Raw genomic sequence first — 20,316 nt, 5'->3', positions numbered from 1 at the left:
AATATAAAGACAATTTCTCAAATGGAAAGGGATTTCCTGAAATTCATTGACCTTTTGTTTCATGGTAAACATTTGTGAGTATGACAGACCTAATTACATTGAGTTAGACTTGCAGTTAATTTTTACCATATTCATAATTCTGATGTTTCAGTACAGATGCCAATACATTTATGAAGCAAATCACTTGCATGTACCAAAATGTAACATTGAAAGAACAATAATGAATCACAACACATACTATTAGTGAATAGATTATTCGAAAGTCTGATGTTCAGTTAAAAAACTCAAATGTTAAGTTCATTTAAGTATACAAACAAGAAAGATATTTGTTTTCCTTGATAAGTTAATGTTAATTCATATATATAATAATTACAGCAACATCTTTGATAAAAGAAAATATGAAATACTTACTAGAAATAAAGAAATGAGCACAAGATCTCGACCATATGGAGCAATAAACATCAAGTTCTAACCACACAACTGCTCCAGGAAGAATTAATCCCAGTGAGAGCAAACTCATAAACAACACTGAGCCACGCAACAATGGAGCATCAACTCAGATATAACTGATAGCACACTGGGTTATAACAGCAATATGACCCCCCTTTACACCACACCAGAGGGTGGTGGGCCAGGGGATCTCTTCGGACAAACCTCTGGGCAACACTGGAGTACCAGCATGGGGTTTGCGGCTTGGGGAGTTTATCAGATTTCAGTAAGTATTACATGATGTATTATACTACTCAACATCTTATAGAGATATTGATCTACTTCAGACTATCGCATATCAGGATGGCAACTACGTATTAAAAAGTGTATTTATGTTAAATCAACTTGGATTGAAATTGCACATGCTTTAGTTTCATAGCAATATTGAATACTTGAATAATTGTATGACAACATATTTGAGCAATCAGTATGACCATCAGTTATAAGAGACCACATGTATATACTCCTGATCCCTATCCACATTTGAGTAGTATATCTGGTATATGTTGCCAAATCTATACTCTATTACCCTTTGTTTATAATTATAAAAAATATGCCATCAAAATTGCATTTGTAAACTACAGACATGTGTACCCCCACCAAAAAAAAATTAAAATAAAATAGATAGACATGATGGATCAATGAAACTGTGGAAGATTAATACTTGTAATAGAATAAAATTCACTGTTAACATTTATACAATGGGCCTTCAGATGTAATAAAAAATTGACACCGTGTCAAGTTTGTATTTGTCAGAATTTGACTGTTTTTTATTGGTGCTAGATTTTTAGTCCTACAACAGTTCCTGTCAATGCACAGTGACCTTGACCTTGCCGTATATGTATTCATAAGCTTCCAGGTTATATATAGATCAACTTTTTAGATCGAAATACTGCCATTTGTAATTAAAGCCTTTAGAAGCGTAGGGGATAATAAATAAATTAACACACGCGCATAGATGTCATATTTGTCTAAAGGATAAAGTACCTGCCCAGAGAGCAGTAGTTAGTTGGTTTGATTTCAGTTGACATAAAAGACAGTACTTGGTTTACCCTGTCTACATTATGAGGTAAGCAAAGACAGTATACCCTGTTTCACCTCACTTCACCTGCAGCTATGACAACATGCAGGCTTTTACCATGACTTATAAAAGTAGTGGTCCAGTGAACCCCCCATGAATAAATTTTATATGTCCTTGCAGACAGTGAAACCAACGGGAATTCAATATGAATGGAAAGCTTTTGAAAATATAGCAAGGTAATAAGATAGGTAGACTCTTAGAGAATCCTAACACTGAAAGTTTGTCATAACAAGGGATAACCACCTGAGCCGATAAAAACATGCACCTAGAAAGCAATCATGGTCCTTATTACCAAGCCTTGGAGTACACGTTTTCTTAACATTGTAACTGTGTTCTTGCTAGATAGACTAACTAATCCCCAGCCAGTACAGTGCACGATAAAACATACTGAACTTGCAAACATTGACCAAACTGTGTGAAAGAAAACTTAAAAATGCAGGATACACATGAAACAAAATGCCATGAAGTGACAAATACTTTCAAATCATCGGAAAGTTCAACAATAAAACACATGTTGCGTCTATTTTAGGAGGAATTAGGGTTGAAAAGTTTTCCAACCACTAGATATAAACCTTTTCTATAAGTATTAAATGAACATTTCAGGCAAAGCCAGTCTTCAGAAACACAGTCTTGTCCTCAGAGAAACTTAAACTCGGAAGATTTCAAGATATTCAAAACTGATCATATAAAGATTTAATAAGCATGTTTGGGAGCTACTTTTTGCAAACTAAAATTCACATTATCTTCATAAATCTTACTATTTAAAGGCAGAAAAGTAAACTATTCTCAGATCTACTTATGCTGTAATTATTTAACATGAGACTAGCAACAAACATTCTGAAATAATAGTACTGTAGCTCAATTTAAATCCAATAGAAGCGACAGAATATCCTTTACTAGGATGAAATGTTCCTTGTGGTTGTTATTAATGTTATAGTAATGTTCTATTGCCAATTGTAAGTCTGTCTTATCAAATAAAGAGTGACATTACTTTGTAAACTTCGAAACATGACTCTCAATTTTAGGTCTTTGGTGATTGTAATACATTCTCTTTGACTTCCCAGATGGGATAGGAGTCACGTAATATTCAGTAACGGAGATTACATACTCTGGAAACCCAAGCAGTAAGTTACCATTAACCACACACAAGATTTGAATTCAGCGGAAGCTGTCTAAACCGGCACTCGTCGGGACTAAAGAAATAATCTGGTTTAGACAGCGTGCCGGATTGTACAGATGACATGGTTACTTCTGACTAGAAGTGAACAAGCTTTGTCACTCTCATATACATTGTTCTATCACAATAAAACAAGTCAACTCACCAGTTACATGTACAAGTATACCCATGCTGAACTAAGATTAAAATGTCTTTGTCAACAACCATGTAGTTTCAATGCAGGAATATTTGGTGACAATACAGATCCAGCTGAATCCTTGCCACACGCCGGATTAGACAGCGCTGATTACAGTATAAACCCATATTCTGGCGGCTCATTTCATGCCGAGATCCGGAATAGACAGATGCCGGATTGCAGAGCTTTTAATGATGATAATTGCACTAGCCATGGACAGGACTGAGATTTTATGCCAGTGTTGACAACTTGCCGCATTGGATAACTGCTGGTTTTGACAGCTTCCACTGTATTGTTTTCTTTTCCCATCTGGCATACTTTGTGTTCTAAATGTAACTTTAAAAAAGAGCATGATTCCCTAATTTGGCGGTGGTAACAGGTGGAATTATAGTCTGTTTGCAGTGAAAACATACCGATGAATTTCACTTTAAACAAAAATGTAAATCAAATACAGTGAAATTAACATTGCGAATCCTCATAATTTTACCTTGCCAACTGGACATTTAAAACTCAGAATTATATTCAACTTAGGCCAGACCAATCATATTTCTTGTTTTATGGATACGCTGGTTGTATTTTTGAAGAATAAGACAAAATAAATAAATTAATTTTTCCCGCTCAGAAAATAAAACATCATGTTTTTGCCCCATTAAACTTCATAAATTACCAAAAATAAACTCCTTTGTGTATTCAAAAGGAAAATTATTTGGACTAGTGATTTTGATTTTTTCCCTACTGCCCTTAGGTTTTCTGAGGACAAAAATCTGTAAAACAAGAAATAAAATTGGTCTGGCCTTAGGATAACAGTTGTTTAACAAACGATCATAGTTCAAATCGACATTATTGCTTTGTATTACAAGGGAGTAAGTGCAGTAGTTGGAACAATAAAAGAAATGCAGGTGCGGTACGTGATGAGTGTAAACTTAGACCAACCCTACATGTTCTCAGTGTTTCTTTTAATGTGCATACCCCCTTGCAATGTTAATGAAAATTAATCACATTTCCGGCGACATGGCATTGGACCAAATTAATTCATCTAAAATGAATGCACTGGCTTAACAATATGCAGAAAATGAAACTTTTGACCAATATCAACGTCTTAATCTACTAATATCCAGGTATTTGTATACCAAACTGCATTAAGTTTAACTGCAAAGTAAGGTTTTGTTACCGGCAACAGTAACGGACACGTCAAAGTGACCTATTACCGTAGTTGTAACAAATACTAGTATATTTTGGGGGTTAGTGGGCTGTTTATGCATGATGGATGTTGGCCAGGTTGGTACCACGTCTTTGTCGTGACGTGCGACCACTATAACCCCACCGCCCCAACTATCCCAAGAAGCCCACAAGCAGAGTGACAGGCCCCCTCATGAGTGAACATACATTGTTGAGTTGTTATTTGATATCTCACTGACGAATCAGAAAACCTAAACTCATGCAGGGTGGGTAACACTGACTTATTTTACAGGGGTGGAAATAACTATAACATTGCTAGTGTACTCCGGTACAGTGGCACATGTGAAATCACTTGCTCTGACTATTTTTCCACTATACCGGCCATTTTCTTGTTGATTTTTTAAATAAACAGCATAATTAACATTGGAAAGTCAACTGGACGCCAGTACAGTGTGACATACGGAGTTGCTTGCCCGACAGAAAGAAACACTGGACTTGGACGTCGGGCAGTGCGTTATTTCCACCCCTGATTTTAATGTAATCAGTCAAACAGTCTCCAACAGTGAAAATAGTACAATCTCTATTGGCCAGTTATCTGTACATATATATAACCAGTGATCAACTTGGGTATACGTTCAGAATATTGGGGTTGTGTATGTTTTGCATGGTTTTACCTTGACATGCAGAACTAGGGGTCAAGAGAACCCTAATAACTAATACATGCATCAAGGGTCGTTAAGGAAATATGAAGGTCCTGTTAAGTAAACAAATGATGTAATGGTTAGGACTGCACAGTATTACCAGTATATCTCCAAACGATACCTTAAAACGATACATATTCAAATGTTTTTTTCTCAGAAACGGTATATTGGGTACCTAAAATTTATTAACATTTATGATTATCACTATGATATAAGTTAAAATCTACACAGACTTTCATTCACAAAGAAGTTTTCCATTGTAATGATACAGTTTTTGTAATTGACAAAACAGCAAACTTTACAAGCAGGTGGATTCCTCTTATGGCTACTGTATTATTACCAATATTCATTGTTCTTGGTGTTAATCCGTTTAATGCATGTCTCCATGTTGTTTTTACTAAACCCTGTTTGATGTATATCTGATCTATGCTGTAGTACTTCACTCTTGCTTCACAATGGTACAAGAGTGAGTGCGTTTAGTTTTACGCCGCACTCAGCAATATTCCAGCTACATGGCGGCAGTCTGTAACTAATTGAGTCTGAACCAGACAATCCAGTGAACAACAGCTTGAGCATCAATCTGCGCAATTGAGAACCGACTACATGTCTCAACCAAGTCAGCGAGTCTGACCACCCTTTCCCGATAGTCGCCTCTTATGACAAGCATTGGTTGCTGAAGATCTATATACTAACCCAGACCTTCACAGGTCAATAGTATAAGAACCTATACGGAATGTCACATCATAATGCATGCATGATAAAGAAGTTGTCATCCATAAATTATTGTACCTTTCTCATAATTGTAAAACACCGGATTACTGAAAGCTCCCAGTACTACTCTGTAGTAGGGCTTCCATGGGTACCTGTGTACTCGACAACGAGTCAGGTTTAGCTGGACTCGAGTCCATTTTCTAGGACTCGAGGACTCGAAAAGGGGAGATAACTCGAATTATTAGGTTACGTTGACAGACTGTCTGTCTGCCATGTGCTGAGGATGAGCGGCCGTTAACGTCTAATATTAAGATAAGATATAACTTTATTATCCCGGAGGAAATTCTTATACATCCAAACTGTCTCAAATTTAACGAATATATACACAGTTCACAAAGATATACACAATAATTACATGCACAAAACGAAAGCTATTTACACAATGAATCTGACATGATATAATTCAATTAACCACACAGGGAAAGAGGCTGAATAATACTAGTTATCACATGGTGACATTTCAAAATATTTGTTGCATTCACAAATACTTGATGGTATGAAAGACTGTCGAGCTCTGTTTGTTTGAGGGAAGGTAATCGACAGCAGTGTCCAGAAAAAAGTACTTCAAAATGGTGAGATAAAATATGTTAACTATCAAATCTAATTTTACTTGCCTCTTTAACCATCTGGCGCTCATAGATAAAGGGAATTTACTCGACATTGTGTCGGCAGTATTAACAATTTTGAAAAGTTTGTTTTTGTTGCGATCAGACAGGCCCCATACCAACATAGAAAATTGTAGGTCAACACACTTTGAATAAAGGTTTGTTAAAAATGTCATTACGGTTTTGTCAATGCCTTCACGATAATAAGGTTCAGAATCAGAAATTAGGCCAGTAACAGTGGCGTCATCTGCGAATTTCACAGTAAACAAGTCTTTTAATGACAAGTAACAGTCATTGGTATAAAAAAACAAAGAGTGCGGATGAAAGAACACAGTCCTGTGGAGCTCCAGTAGAGGTTGAGAGGAAAGAAGATTGATAGCCATTGACACTGACATACTGAGTTCTATGTACCCTGAATTCTTTAACCCAGCTGATAATGTTTTCATTAACGCCTAGATTAAGTAGTTTACACCTCATAAGCTGTGGCTGTATGGCTGTCATTGTTACAAGTCTGCAGATGAGTGTAAATAATATACATCGTTTGAGATTTCAATTCTTAAAATGATTAGGTAACTATCTTAACAGACATGGAGATAAATAAAAAATCAAATGTATGGGCGTGTCTTAATCAGGATAGTGAAAAAGAGAAAAATAACCAAATGCCGCCTGTGCGGTATATAACTGTGTTATGCAGGCAGTACAACCAGTACGATGAAAAAAAAACACATTTGGCAAGTAAACATCCAAATACTGATTCTGACCAATAGGAAATGTTAGTCACACGACGATATGAAGTCGGAATGAAGTAAGTGTTCCCTTGTGTGATCGGAACACATGTCATGCCGGTTACGCAATCGTTTGTTTGAAAGGTATGAATTTCGTGTACTCGGGTCCGAGTTGAGTCTCATCCCCCGAGTACTCGAGTCCAAGAAATGGACTCGTTGAAGCCCTACTCTGTAGTCAAGAACAGGAACAGGCCTGCTTCAAAACATCTGCGAGTGCCCTCACATTAATTATAGGACCTGTTACTTACACCTACTGACTTCCAACAATGAATTTGTGTTTGCATACTTGAAACTGTGTATAATTTGTTAATTATTCATTGTGTGACAATTAACTGATTTCACAATTCAGTTCTCCATAAACCAATTTCTGGGTTAACATGTTTGTTCCACATGTAATCAATTTTGAAAACGATTTGAAAAGCTATGAGGGTCAGCTTTAGTTATGTATATAAGTCAGAAGAAAGCAATCCCTCTATCAAGTACTAGTATATATCTGTATTTACAGTAACCAAGGCAAGGGAGATAACTCAGTATTAATAACAGTTTGTTTTCCTTCAAAGCATGAGTAGGGAGAATGTGTGAGCTGCTTTGGGTAGTGGTGTTAGAGGGGAGAATGTATAGGTGACAAGCGTCTATGTTAGGTGTGACAAAAAATGAATGGAGAAAAAAGACCTACTCTGGGTAGTGGAGTGACTGGGGAAAAGGTTCGAGCACCAGGATTCAGTAGGTCGTACGCCACTTCTTGATATATTTCCATATAAGAAATATGGACAGTGATCTCCTCATCACATCTTTGTTCCAGGCTTTTATAGATCATGGACAGGGCTCTGAAGAAGCAAGATGTGAGTGGATTGTAAGCCAAGCTCCAGAAAAATAGAAGATACAAGATTTATAATGACAATTTATGGCTACCCTCAAAAGTGCTCAGTATTAAGTCCTGGTTGCCTCAGGGTTACACTATGGCATGATAGCTCAGTGCGCTAGGATTACAAAACTGGTACAACTCTGAACTGGTAAAGGCAGACACATACATGCATTCATGTAGCTACATAAGAGCAATTATCTTGAATGTAGTGTTAAATCCTATTTCTCTTTACTCTGATGTAAAATATACTCTTAAATAATGTAGGGGATCCTGAACTTTCAATTTGGAAAAGAAGGATAAGCAACAAACGTTTCAAAGACTTTTCACCACCATTTCTCTTTATCACCACCACCCCTAAACTCCTTGCATGGGATGCACATGCACAACGCAGTAGCCCCAAACACATGCATGGGGTGTGGTTCTTGATTTTGGCGGTTTTCAAGAAGGTCAATAAATCACTGTAAACCAATAGTGAATGTTTTCTGCAATTTCATTGGTTGAGAAACCTCATCGAATTATATTCTTAATTCTAAGATGCTTTGGTGAAAGATCAAAGGCGCCGACAGTACTTTATCAGACGATAATGTGCACTTTTTACATTACATCACAATGTATTGGAGTCATTGCGCCATTCTAGTCTGCCCCCTCATAATCAAACAATTTTGCATTACATCACAATGAAAGCGATGTCATGATGCAAGTCAGCCTCCTACAGTAAACTACTCCGTTGCATCCTGTTTCTTGTTTCGCAGTTGCTTCACGCAGATAACATCACTGGTGGATTCATTACGTTTTTCTTTTCCGATGGTTAAAATGTCTCATTCGACTCACACGTTTTCAGCGATGCGGCAATGCTCGCAATGTTTACATTCCCACAATGCAATCATGGAATGTCGCTTGACTACTTAGCGGATGTACTGATCTAAACTTATGTTGGTAGTAGAAATGCGACGTTCATATTGCCCCATATGGTTTACGTTAATATCAGATGTAATTGAAATAATTTAGAGCAGATATTTAATCTGAACGTAAACCATCATCAAACTGTTTATCATTTGTTTTTTCTGGTAATGTTCGTCTTAACGTAGGAGGGGGCAGACTCATCAATAGAACAGCGCACCAATTAGCCCTGTGCAAGGATTCTTAACTTAGGTCACCGAACCCGTCGTTTGTTTTCTGCCTTAGATTAATGGTAATTATCCTTAGAAAGTATTAAATTTGGCATCCTAGAAAAGAAATACAGTTCGCTCTACCACCATGTATAGTGTAATAAAGCACACTTTTGCCCTGAACTAATATAACGTTAAAGCACTCGGACGCAAGGGTCCTCATGCTTTAACTATAATAGTTCAGGGCAAAAGTGTGCTTGATAACACTATACATGGTGGTAGAGCGAACTGTATTTGTTAAATATCACTGGGTTACTATTCGGCCTTTGTAATTCAGGGAATCAAACTATATTTGACGAGGTTTCTCGACCATGTTGGCCAGATGTTGAGGTGCCTCTTGCCTATGTTGAGGTGAAATTGGGTTTAACGTCCTGCTTGAGAATATTTCGCTCATATGACGAGCCTATGTTGAATTCCAATGAATCCTGGAAATCGAACAAACGAAACTATTTATCTTCTAACTGTTGAGCATTTATTTTGACAATCATCTTGCATCACACAGTTGTTAGTGTGTGTTCCTAGACATTCTTTCAGATTCAAAATGAAAAGTGTACACATGCAAATTTCACGTCATACACCAATTATCTTTCAAGAGTAATTACTGTTCAAAAACAACTATGGTCATAAGGAAGTGCAAGTGGTGATGCACTCTCAAAACATTCATTATTATCATATCAACATTGTTTCACTCTAGTATATATCCTAATTTTTTCAATTGTAAATTAAAAATGAAGTTCCCCTACATTTTTAAAAGAGTTAATAGACCATACAGAATAGCACTAAAATGTGGTTGCATGCTGTTCTTCTCATACTCATACACTGATACAGATTTTCAATTTTGTTAGATCACCCTATCAGTAGGACTTTAATGTTCTCTTAAAACTGGGGCGGTGGGATGGCCTAGCGGTTTAAGCGTTGGTTCGTCACGCCGAAGACCCGGGTTCGAATCCCCACATGGGTACAATGTGTGAAGCCCATTTCTGGTGTTCCCCCATCGTGATGTAGGTGGAATATTACTAAAAGCGGCGTAAAACCAAACTCAGTCAGTCAGTCTCTTAAAACTATTAACTGATCTGTCCTTAAAAACATCATTAAGTATGAAGTGTGTTTCAAGGGTTGTTTTACTGTCAACAAGTTCATGTAGCATCTCACCTTGGGGCCAGACCCCTGTCACTGTACCTCCTAGCACTCCCCTCAACAGTGTAGGTTTTTCCCGTCCCTGTCTGGCCATATGCGAACATGGTGCCGTTGTAGCCATTGAGGAAACCTACAAACACATCAGAACATAGGCAGTCACAATGACAGAATATATCAATAAAGAATCTCAACCTTTTGTCTTAAATAGGAAAATAAAATCAACATGAGTGGATAATGGTTTGCCAAAGAATTATTATGTTTTTTCACTGAGTGTTGATATATTTGATATTTTAAAAATCACTTGAGGGAGAGACCTGTTTATCAATACTTATCATCCAAAATCATTCTTCAAGCTTTCTCAGTTCATTATACTTTGGTACACTGTACCAACCCTGCATCCAGGGGGCCATCCTAATCCTTCCATCCTGTAATCTTTGACTAGCTCCACAAAACTGCAGGTCATACTCATCCCTCTAAGAATTCTTCCACATATTGAATTTATCAATAATCTAAACCAGACATTGGACTTCACTGTTACGGATTCTTCAAATTTAATGACATGCATCACACACACATACCATTGATAATTTCTCTGGCAACTCCATCAAATACGTTTTCTTGAGTGTCACTGACGTCAAAGACTCTGTCAAAGTAGTACTCATGGCGCACAGTTGCTCGGAACTTCCCTGGGGAGCCATAGTCACGGAATATCTCTGGTGTCCGTATTTGCAAAGTGGTGGGTGAGACATCATACTCATCATAGAGAGAGGGGCTCGGCTTGAGACGGGCATAGGTTTTGATGTGAGTCATGCTCGGGATATAGCATTAAGAGCAATCAGAGGATGTGACAACCATATCTCTGAAAGTCAACAGCATTAAAAGCAATCAGAGGATGTGACAACCATATCTCTGAAAGTCAACATCATTAAGAGCTATCAGAGGATGTGACAACCATATCTCTGAAAGTCAACTGCATTAAGAGCAATCAGAGGATGTGACAACCATATCTCTGAAAGTCAACAGCATTAAGAGCAATCAGAGGATGTGACAACATATCTCTTAAAGTCAACATCATTAAGAGCAATCAGAGGATCATGGATGTGACAACCATATCTCTGAAAGTCAACAGCATTAAGCATAATAGCTTAGCAAAAATGATCAAGTTTTTATTCATTATAATGTGTTTAGTTAAAAGCATAACTCAGTTGCAGTCATGAACTGCGAGGAGATGCTACACTAATGTCTCTTGACTGTTGGACCACCTCGCTTTATAAAAGTTTTCGGCTAGACAAGTCACTTGAGAAAATATTATTAATGTATGTTTGTCTATGTAAGCATAATATTTTCCATCAGAATATTTCAATGAATTTCAAGCTCTGAGTACACAAGTGCCTCCCTAAATATTTCGTATCCTTTCGTGTTTTGTACAATCGGTAACCCTACCATTACAAACTTTCCAAACAGGTGAAAACTTGTTGACTTTTCTTCCTGCAATCGCATTTTGCGTCTTGTCATTTTTTAACACAGTAAACAGTTCACTTACACACACGTTAACAATGTAGAACAATACAGCGTTATCCATCTTTGCATCTGAATCACAATATAAACAAGAAGAGATTTGTCGTCAGAATCAGTTGAAACATGTGCCATCACTTTGACAGGCTCCAAGGTAAACAAAAGTGTGTACTATTTTCGTAACGACATATCAAACTAAAGGATAAAATTGTGACGCACTCCGTTGCAATTACAAGCTTCCTGAAGTATTCGGCTGCACTGTCACAGACAAATAAGGCACAGTTCGATGCAAAATACCTTTTCGGAAAAGATTTTTGTGTGTTCTACACTCTATTATGAGACGTACCTCCAACAAAGGACCACTCATTAACTGAAATTGCCACTGGAAAGCAGAATCAGTTCAGTTTGCGTTCGACGGAGAGTAATCGCGGTGATTTTGATCGGTCTGGTCTTGTTTTGAGGAAACAAAAGGGATTAATTTATGTCATTTGGTAAACTGGGGCATTACCCGTGTGTAATTCGGGTAATCATTATCCGTTAGATTGACGAATAATTATTTGAAGGGCATTTAGAAGTGGATTGCATAAGAAAAGCAAGATTTATGGATGTCAACATCTTTACTGTGAATAACACGGCATTTCCAGTCAAGTCGAGTCAAAGTTTATTCTGATGAGTCATATACATGACAGAGTAAAACAAATACATGTGCAAAACAATGCAACACATACATATTACATTAACGGAACGTACGCACGCCCAATTTCACAAAAAGAGCAAGCTTAACAAGTATTGGTTTGTGTGTGATAGACATAAGTGAAATATATTTATCAACAGTGGGATGTTTACAATAATATGCAGGAAGATATTTGTTTCGTAATTCGTTTAACTCATTGCATTCTAACGTAAAGTGAAATTCATCCCCAATTTTACTCTTGCATGATGTACACAATCTATTTTCTTTATTAATTTTATGCCATCTACCAGTTTCGATAGGGAGTCTGTGGTTACAAGTTCTAAGTTTTGTAGTATAAATACGTAAATCTAGAGGAAGTTGCAACAAATAAGTTTCAATATAAAGATTATCCTTAAACATATTGTAATATAAGCCTTTCGATGACTGTGATTTACGTTCTCTCCAAGTTTGCAGAAACTGATCAACGAGTACAGTTTTAACATTATTTACCAGCCAATGGGTACTCTGAAATTCTTGTAATTGCCAAATGTAACTAAAGCCTGTATTCTCTAAGATAGATTTTACTTATATTTAGCATTTGCCTGAGAAATGTGCAAATTGAACATTAATTTATACATTACTTTTGATTGTTTAAGTTGGCAGTCGACCGGTATATCTAACAAGCGAATTTTACTAAATATAGCAAACATTGCACGAGACGATTGGTCAGAGAGCCGTTTAATGGCTTTACAAAAGCGACCAGTGCTTGTGAATAGTACACCAAGATAAACTTTATGTTTTTCTACCTCTAAAACAGTATTTTGCAGAAGAAATAAAGTACTGATTTTACTGCTTCTTTTGGAAAAAAATAAAAACTTAAGTTTTAGGAGTGTTTACTGTAAGTTTCCATCGTGTAAGCATCAAAAGCTTCCAAACAAAGTTTCAAATCAGAAGGAGATTCAGATAAAAGTGCTGTATCATCAGCATAAAGAATTACCAGTAGCTTAATGAACATACCAATTTCTTTTAGTGCATAAGCATTTACCAATTCCAAACCAGTTACGTTATTTGACAGAAAATATTCGAAATCATTTAAATAAAGAGCAAACAGAAATGGAGATAAATTTTCGCCTTGTCTTACAAGGGAAGAATTGGGTTATACTGCCATTATGAGAAACACATGATAAACTCTGACCTAGCAGAAAGAACACGTAGTGTGTACATACATGTTTGAGGGTCTTGAACGAAACATGCTGGGACCGCTAACATGCTGAGCCCCTTTGTCAGCTACCGTTTCTGTTAACCGTTACCAGTATTTACACGGTTCACACATAGCTTCGTTCTGTCTTATATTCAGTTAAAGATTTTTAACAACACTTTGTAAAATTGAGGATGTATAATATGAGCAATAAGCGTTTAACTTTACACTTGATTGTATTGGGATACGGTGATTTCGTAGACTGAACCAGTTCGTAGACGCGGTGGATTCGTAACCCAGACTGGTTCGTAGACGGTGATTTCGTAGACGTGTGTTGCGACCAGAACTGGGATAACTAATATGGAGAATTATACGTCTTACTGTCAACTATGTATTTAATCGACAAACAATTATTGACGTGTAATAATAAGTGAATAATAGTATATATTAAGTTTGATTTTTACTTAGAATGTGTATAACGAAGTTGTTATGCTTTTTTTTCAGTGATACGAAGCTAAGGGCAGATAAGGACAAGAAAGTGTGATTGAGGAATGATCTTCTTACCTTCTTGAGGTCTATATACCATAAGTGTTTGTACAGGTAAACTTTGTCGGCGGATCAGACAAAATTAGTCTACTCATCATAATTTCCCGACTGTTTTCATTGTTGTGGGAGGATTAACAGGTTTCACTGAGTTGTTGTGAATGTTAATTAGGAAGTGGTGAGTTGTTTTGATTGTGAAATACTCTGTGTAGGAGATGTAAGTGTTTTCTTAAGAAGTGATTTCTGCTACTTCTCTGCTGGTCTGCGTAGTTGAACGTTGAATGACGATACTTATCTTTTAATTTTACACAACTGAATTTGTAGCCTCTTACTTTTTCAAATTGACTTGTTATTGACAAATGAATTTCGGTGTGCAACTTTGTGACAATAAAACTCTTAATTCAGGATGGAAGAGAACGGATCTTTCGCTCTTCCCTATTTGTGGGGCTCTCTTTTCTAGCTGCATTCTAAAAAATTAAAGCTTTCATTTGCAAGTTTCGTTGATCTTGATAAGAAGTGTTATAAGTCACCATACAGGTAGCATTTGTTTCCAAACGCGGAAGCACCTGATTTATTATCTCCCTTCGACTACACTGGTATCCGGTGTAATGTAAACATCCGTAAACACCACTTTTACTTCTTGGGTGCTGAATGGGTCAAGGTCCTTTGCCGGTTAGAGATGTGTAAACGAATATTCCTGAACATTATTCTTATCGTGCCTACATCTGTTGATTCTTCTTGCGAATCAGCCAAAACTATACACATTGGTTGAAGACAAATAAAACGTTGTTGCATTGATTCAGCTGACCAGTGCACACCCAAGCCCATCGTTTACACACAGGGCACATAAAGCGAGATTGCTGTCTGTCTATGATACTCCTTTCGACAAATCCAGAACTCAAGTACCTTAGCCTGAAGATCGAAAAACAACAACAAACGCGACCTAATTTTGAATTTAAATTTAAGAGACAAAAATGATGTCTTTTATTCCTGTTATTATGATATTTGATATCAGTGAGTTCAATGTTTAGCACTGTCTTTGTACAGTTTATTCACAATACATGTTAATACTTTTAATAACATTATTTATTATTTCAGATTTTCAAAGGGGACTTAGGATCATTCGTTTCATAACAAAGACCATGCAGAATCTTATTCCAACGACATCATGATGTTCTCCTGTATAATTCAATAATCTCCTGTGCAGTCACACCAGTTTGAGCAATATTTTCAAAATGGGTGGTACATCAAGCACACCTTCTGACGGCACGTCTCCACAGATTGCCCGTGACCTGCGTCTACTGTTAGGGAACTTTGATAAACTTGACCCCATGACCCAGAGAGTGGTGAGTCTTGGGAAAAAATGCCTCACCTCCACCATCTTAGATTCCCAGAAGAATAACTTTAAGAGATTAGAGGAGTTTAATGCTGGGTCGCCTGGAGCTCCTATCCCAGTTCCTGTGGGTGGTGCAGAAGCAAGTGGTTCTACAGCAACAGCTTCTGATAACTTTTCTCCTGTAGACTTTGAAAGTTATCCATTTGATGACACTACACGGGACTCAAAAGATTTGCCTGAACACAAGACAGAATGTAGCCAACATCACCTTGAAGGTGCTAGTGCCAGAGGCATGAAGCAGGATGAGGATGCAGGGCTATTTCTGCCGCTCACACAAGCCAGACCAATATACCTTGGTCAGACATATCCCAGATGGAAATATATGTACAAACTTCAGAACATGTATGCACTTTGTGTTCCAACAAGGAAGATCATTTACATCCAACCAATTGATGAATTCCCCACTTTCATGAAGCAGTTTAGGATTTCAATGAAGTCATTATCATTAGATGTGTTCAGTCTTCTGCAAGGATTCACACAAATATTTTTCAGTGGGCTTGATGTGACAGTATTGCCAAGTATGTCCATGGAGAGACGGGGATGGGCAAATCATGTAAAGACGCGATTTCACAAAGTGACAGAACAGAAACAGTACAGAGCCAAGGACTTTTACCCCCTGCTGCAGAGCAGTCTTCCTTCAGATGGTCACTGTGTCCTTGGACTGGTGTGGACAGATCTGTATCCCGAGGATGACCTGAACTTCACCCTTGGGGAAGTGTCCTTTTACCATCGAGCTGGCATCTTCTGTTTCGGGAGGTTTGAAACCAAGGGTTTCAAGAAGGAGACACATAAGGACATCACTGAAGTAGATGGGTTCCTCGTCTGGAAACTTATACGAGTACGTTGCTGTTTATATTTTTGTATTTGTTTGCATGCTGCTTGCAGTCTGTGAACGGTTTTGATTCATGACAGATTAACTACAATCATATAATAATGTCCACCAGAGATCATTGAGCCTGGCCTCTTGAATCAGTTAAATCACTTCTTATGACAAGCATTAGTTGCTTTTCTTACAATTAGGGACCGTTCATAATTTATGGCAAGGGGGAGTGATGATGATTTTTATGGAGAAGCATGTACAATGTGAATGACCCCCATAAAATTTATGTACAAAGTAAGTGACCCCCCTCCATGTCATGTACAAAATTGATGTCCTCCCTACCTCCCTAGAACAAAATGGGTGATGAACACACACACACACACACACACACACATATAGCATTTTTTTTTCAAGGCAATCCGTCATGACTACCCCTGGGGCATATGACATTGATTGAAAATATAACATTCATTCCGTCCTTCCTTCCATCCTTCCATCCTTTGTCTGGAAAATTTGTTTCATGGTTTTAGTGCAAAACGTGTTTGATGGTTATCTTGTCCGGAGCATATCACTGAATCTATACATGCTCGGTTCACCAAACTTAAAACACAAGTTAATCATGACCAACAGATGTGCCTTTTGCTATTCTAAAATTTATCAGAATTTTATTTTTTTCGTTTCCGTGGAAACATGACTTAGTGCAAAATATGTTTGATGGTTGTCTTGTCTATATTACCGAAAAGTTAATCATGAGAATCAGTGACATTTATCACCAATGTTCACTTCATTGTGTGCAACATGAGACAGTCAAGTTCAATGATATGTCAGGTTTCCACGGAAATCACAAAATAATATTTGTATAAATTATGAATGTAATCAGTAAATGGCAAAACTATTATCTAACATGTATATAAAGTTTGGTGGGAAGCGGGGGTATGTGAGATGTGCTCACTTCCACACTTGTTTTCAAGGCCATCAGCCATGAATACCCCTAGGGCATGTGACATTGATTGTAAACCACAGGTTTGTCTGGTCCAAACTCACTGTTTTAGTGTTTATTTCAGGCCATCAGCCATGAGTTGTGCCACCTGTTTGGTCTCCGCCACTGCACCTACTTCCACTGTTCTATGAACGAGAGCACCTCACTAATGGAGGCCATGGATCAGCCCCTCTTCCTATGTCCAGTTTGTCTGCGGAAGCTGCATGAGGTGTGTCGCTTTGATGTGCTTGACCGCTACCAGCAGATGCTGGGCTTCCTGTGTATTATTTTTCCTTATCCTGACTCATGCTCTTTTGCTTGTCTTCTTCTTCTTGCGAACACAGTGGAACACCTGTATCTCCTTATTTGAAGCTCCCTTCAAAATAAAATCACTAATTGGTACTCACCACGAGTTGTCTCCCTTTATCTCCCCTGGCGGGAAAAGGTGTCGCCACCTCCAGCCCATGTGCTTCACTCTCTCCTTCTTCGCCCAGTGAGCAGGATGTGAGAGCGCCTCGTGTCTCCTTACACACCATATCCTTTGATAATCTCTTAGTTTTTACCTCTCTTAGGTTACTATAGAGGTATAGCTAGTATCCTTTACTAATTTGTATTGATTTATTATCGTATTTCTACTGTTTATTCACGTGTATTCGTGATTGTTCAGCTAGGTTTACGTTGATGAAAATCTGTGCGATTTGTAGATTCGTTTCTCTGCCTCTGATCCGCATGTTATATGCCCTAGTTGTTCTACGCCCTGTGCGTTTAATTCACGTTGCAGTTACTGCATTAATTTATCTCATTCTGCATTTAATAAATATCATCTTTGCGTCTTAAGGCGTGCTGCAGATAGGTCCATGAAACAAGGGCAAAACATGGCAGAGAGTCCAGATATTCCATCCAGTCAGCTGCTAGCGATCGACCCTCTCCGTCTGGTGTTCTGCTAGAGACCCCTGCGGCGGAGGAGCGTGGGGCCATGATCCGTTACCTCGAAGAAGCGCCCGGCCTCCCCAGACATCCCGTCATCGCAGACCAAGTCTAAGAGGGCCTCAGCGTCGTCTCAAGCGCAGACTGAGGACCCCCAGGGCAGCGCGACTTCCAAAGGAAATCTGAAGACAACAAGAACTTTCTCAGCCGAGATCGTTCCAGCAGCAGAATTGGGCCTCTCGATGATCAGCCGATAATCATCCCGGCGTGCGGCACAAGAAGCGACCGGTGTCAGCGACTGTGACTTCTGCAGAGATCAACATGCAGCCTGATGCCTCTACACCGGCGTCAGGCGTTATTGATGTGAACCCCATCGCCCAGAGAAGGCGCCCGGCGACCGTCACAGATCATCCCAGAAGACATGATCGCGACAAATTATGAACATCATGGAGGACCACTACAAACTGCGTAAGCAGGGTCCGAACCAGCAGCGAAGGCTCCAGCGTGAACAGCACCCCAGAGGCACCCCCGTCAGCGTAGCAGCCAAGGCGACATCACCTTCAGCGAAGGAAGTCCCGGACCACCTTGGCGAAGGACCTAGATGTACAGCCTTCGCGAAGGCCTTCGCGAAGGCGGGATAGATCATCAACATCTTCGATTTCATCTCTAGATATGGACTCGGACCATCAGACATCATGGAGGCCTTCGCGAAGGTCATATCATCGATCCCCCGGACCGGACGCAAATGAAGCTTGCGAAGGCATTCGCGAAGGACATATGATTCCAGATCCTCATCATCTAGAAGAACATCGAGGGACTATAGAAGAGCTTCGCGAAGCTATCAACATTCACCTCACAAGTCTCCGAGAAGATCATCCCATAGACGATCTCCACATCGTTCATCACCAGGTCGATCACCCGTCAGATCTCCACATAGAAGCGCACAAAGTCAACTAGATGCGCCACAAGCCTCATCGGGATATACAGGCAGCTACCGCGGTCGAAGAGCATCAACAATTCATTAATGATGAAGGTATTGAGGATGATGGAGGAATCATATTTTCTGATGCAGAATCACGGTATTGGATGGTCAATAACCTAGATCTCACATCACCATCTAAAAGTGGCAATACAAGCACAGACATATTTGATGAAGGAAGATGATCCAGATGCAATCACTCTACCCCCGATCGACCCGATTGCGGCAGTGCCACAGAATCTAGATGCAGCTTTCCAGAAAGCTACGAAAATTCAGACACCACATCTGCCCAACTTTCATGCCAAGAAGTTCTCCACGCATAACATGGACTCCTTCTACAAAGCCCAGGACATCGATGAGAACTATAAGATCATCAGCGATGTAAAGAACAAGTTTTACAAGATGGATGATGCGCATAAGCTGGCTCATATAGAAACCATGGCGAGGCGTATGTTCTTTGGGTTAAATAGATCTAGGGCGATCAATGAGACTCTTATTACTAGATTCGGGATTCCACGGCGGAGATGATAGAATGATTTATTCTGCCTTACTTATGCAAAGAAAGATCAGCAGTTTTTAGCGGATCATCTTACATCTGTTTCAGCAGCATTGACCTTAGCTTCGTCGTCAAGGCCTCCTCGCTTCCTGTACTTGGGAGAGAACTTTACAGCCCACTTTATACAGCCCGTGGTCGACAACATCCATTTTCGGCGGAGAAATTGACAAAGGTTGCCAAGGAAGTCTCTAAGGATTCCAGGGAAGTCCTTATGATCAAGTCGATGGACACACTAGCCAGCGTCATTAGATCAGACTTCACAAAGATACTCAGGCAGATCTAAATTCACGGGCCTACAAAGAGCAAGAGACAGGAAGATAGCCAGCTCTAGAGGTAAAGATTCTTTTAAATTAAGCCCATATGGCAACTATAGAGGAGGATCAGGAAGAGGCAGGACACCCAGAGGTTCCACAACTATAGGCACTGAAACACAGGTTGGAGCGACTGGAGTCTTCCACCCCAGCCGTTCCAGTACAGCCAGCACAAAGTGGGTGGGCGCCTCCAACTACACTGGGAAAACTGGGGAATATTGCAAGACCGTTGCGTTTCCAACATTCTTCAACAGTTTAAGTATTATCCCACTACAGGCCAAGCCT

The 20,316-nt window shown here is 38.9% G+C and overlaps 2 protein-coding genes across 2 annotated transcripts in view; one reads left to right on the top strand and one right to left on the bottom strand.

Annotated features, from left to right (window-relative positions):
* The window catches only part of LOC124283480 (kinesin-like protein KIN-4A), a 37,625-nt gene extending 25,810 nt beyond the window's left edge, over window positions 1-11,815 (bottom strand). Inside the window, 4 exon segments of the mRNA XM_046719547.1 lie at window positions 7,640-7,790; window positions 10,150-10,264; window positions 10,713-10,993; window positions 11,678-11,815. Coding sequence (XP_046575503.1) covers window positions 7,640-7,790; window positions 10,150-10,264; window positions 10,713-10,944 — 498 coding nt within the window. The 5' untranslated portion in view covers window positions 10,945-10,993; window positions 11,678-11,815.
* A 2,823-nt stretch (window positions 11,816-14,638) lies between these two features.
* On the top strand, window positions 14,639-20,161 carry LOC124283471 (archaemetzincin-2-like; the record flags this gene model as incomplete). The annotated part of the gene is made up of 4 exons (XM_046719535.1): window positions 14,639-14,746; window positions 15,162-16,297; window positions 17,344-17,537; window positions 20,155-20,161. Coding segments are annotated over exons 2-4 (1,200 nt in total), but the record flags the coding sequence as incomplete, so codon positions are not given.
* Between the last annotated feature and the right edge of the window lie 155 nt (window positions 20,162-20,316).

This window comes from Haliotis rubra, unplaced genomic scaffold (genome assembly GCF_003918875.1).
Source record: "Haliotis rubra isolate DU_JTF1 unplaced genomic scaffold, ASM391887v1 Scf1093, whole genome shotgun sequence".
Classification (NCBI taxonomy): Eukaryota; Metazoa; Mollusca; class Gastropoda; order Lepetellida; family Haliotidae; genus Haliotis; species Haliotis rubra.
The sequence above is the reverse complement of the archived record's forward strand: the minus strand, read 5'-3'. Positions and strand labels throughout refer to the sequence as shown.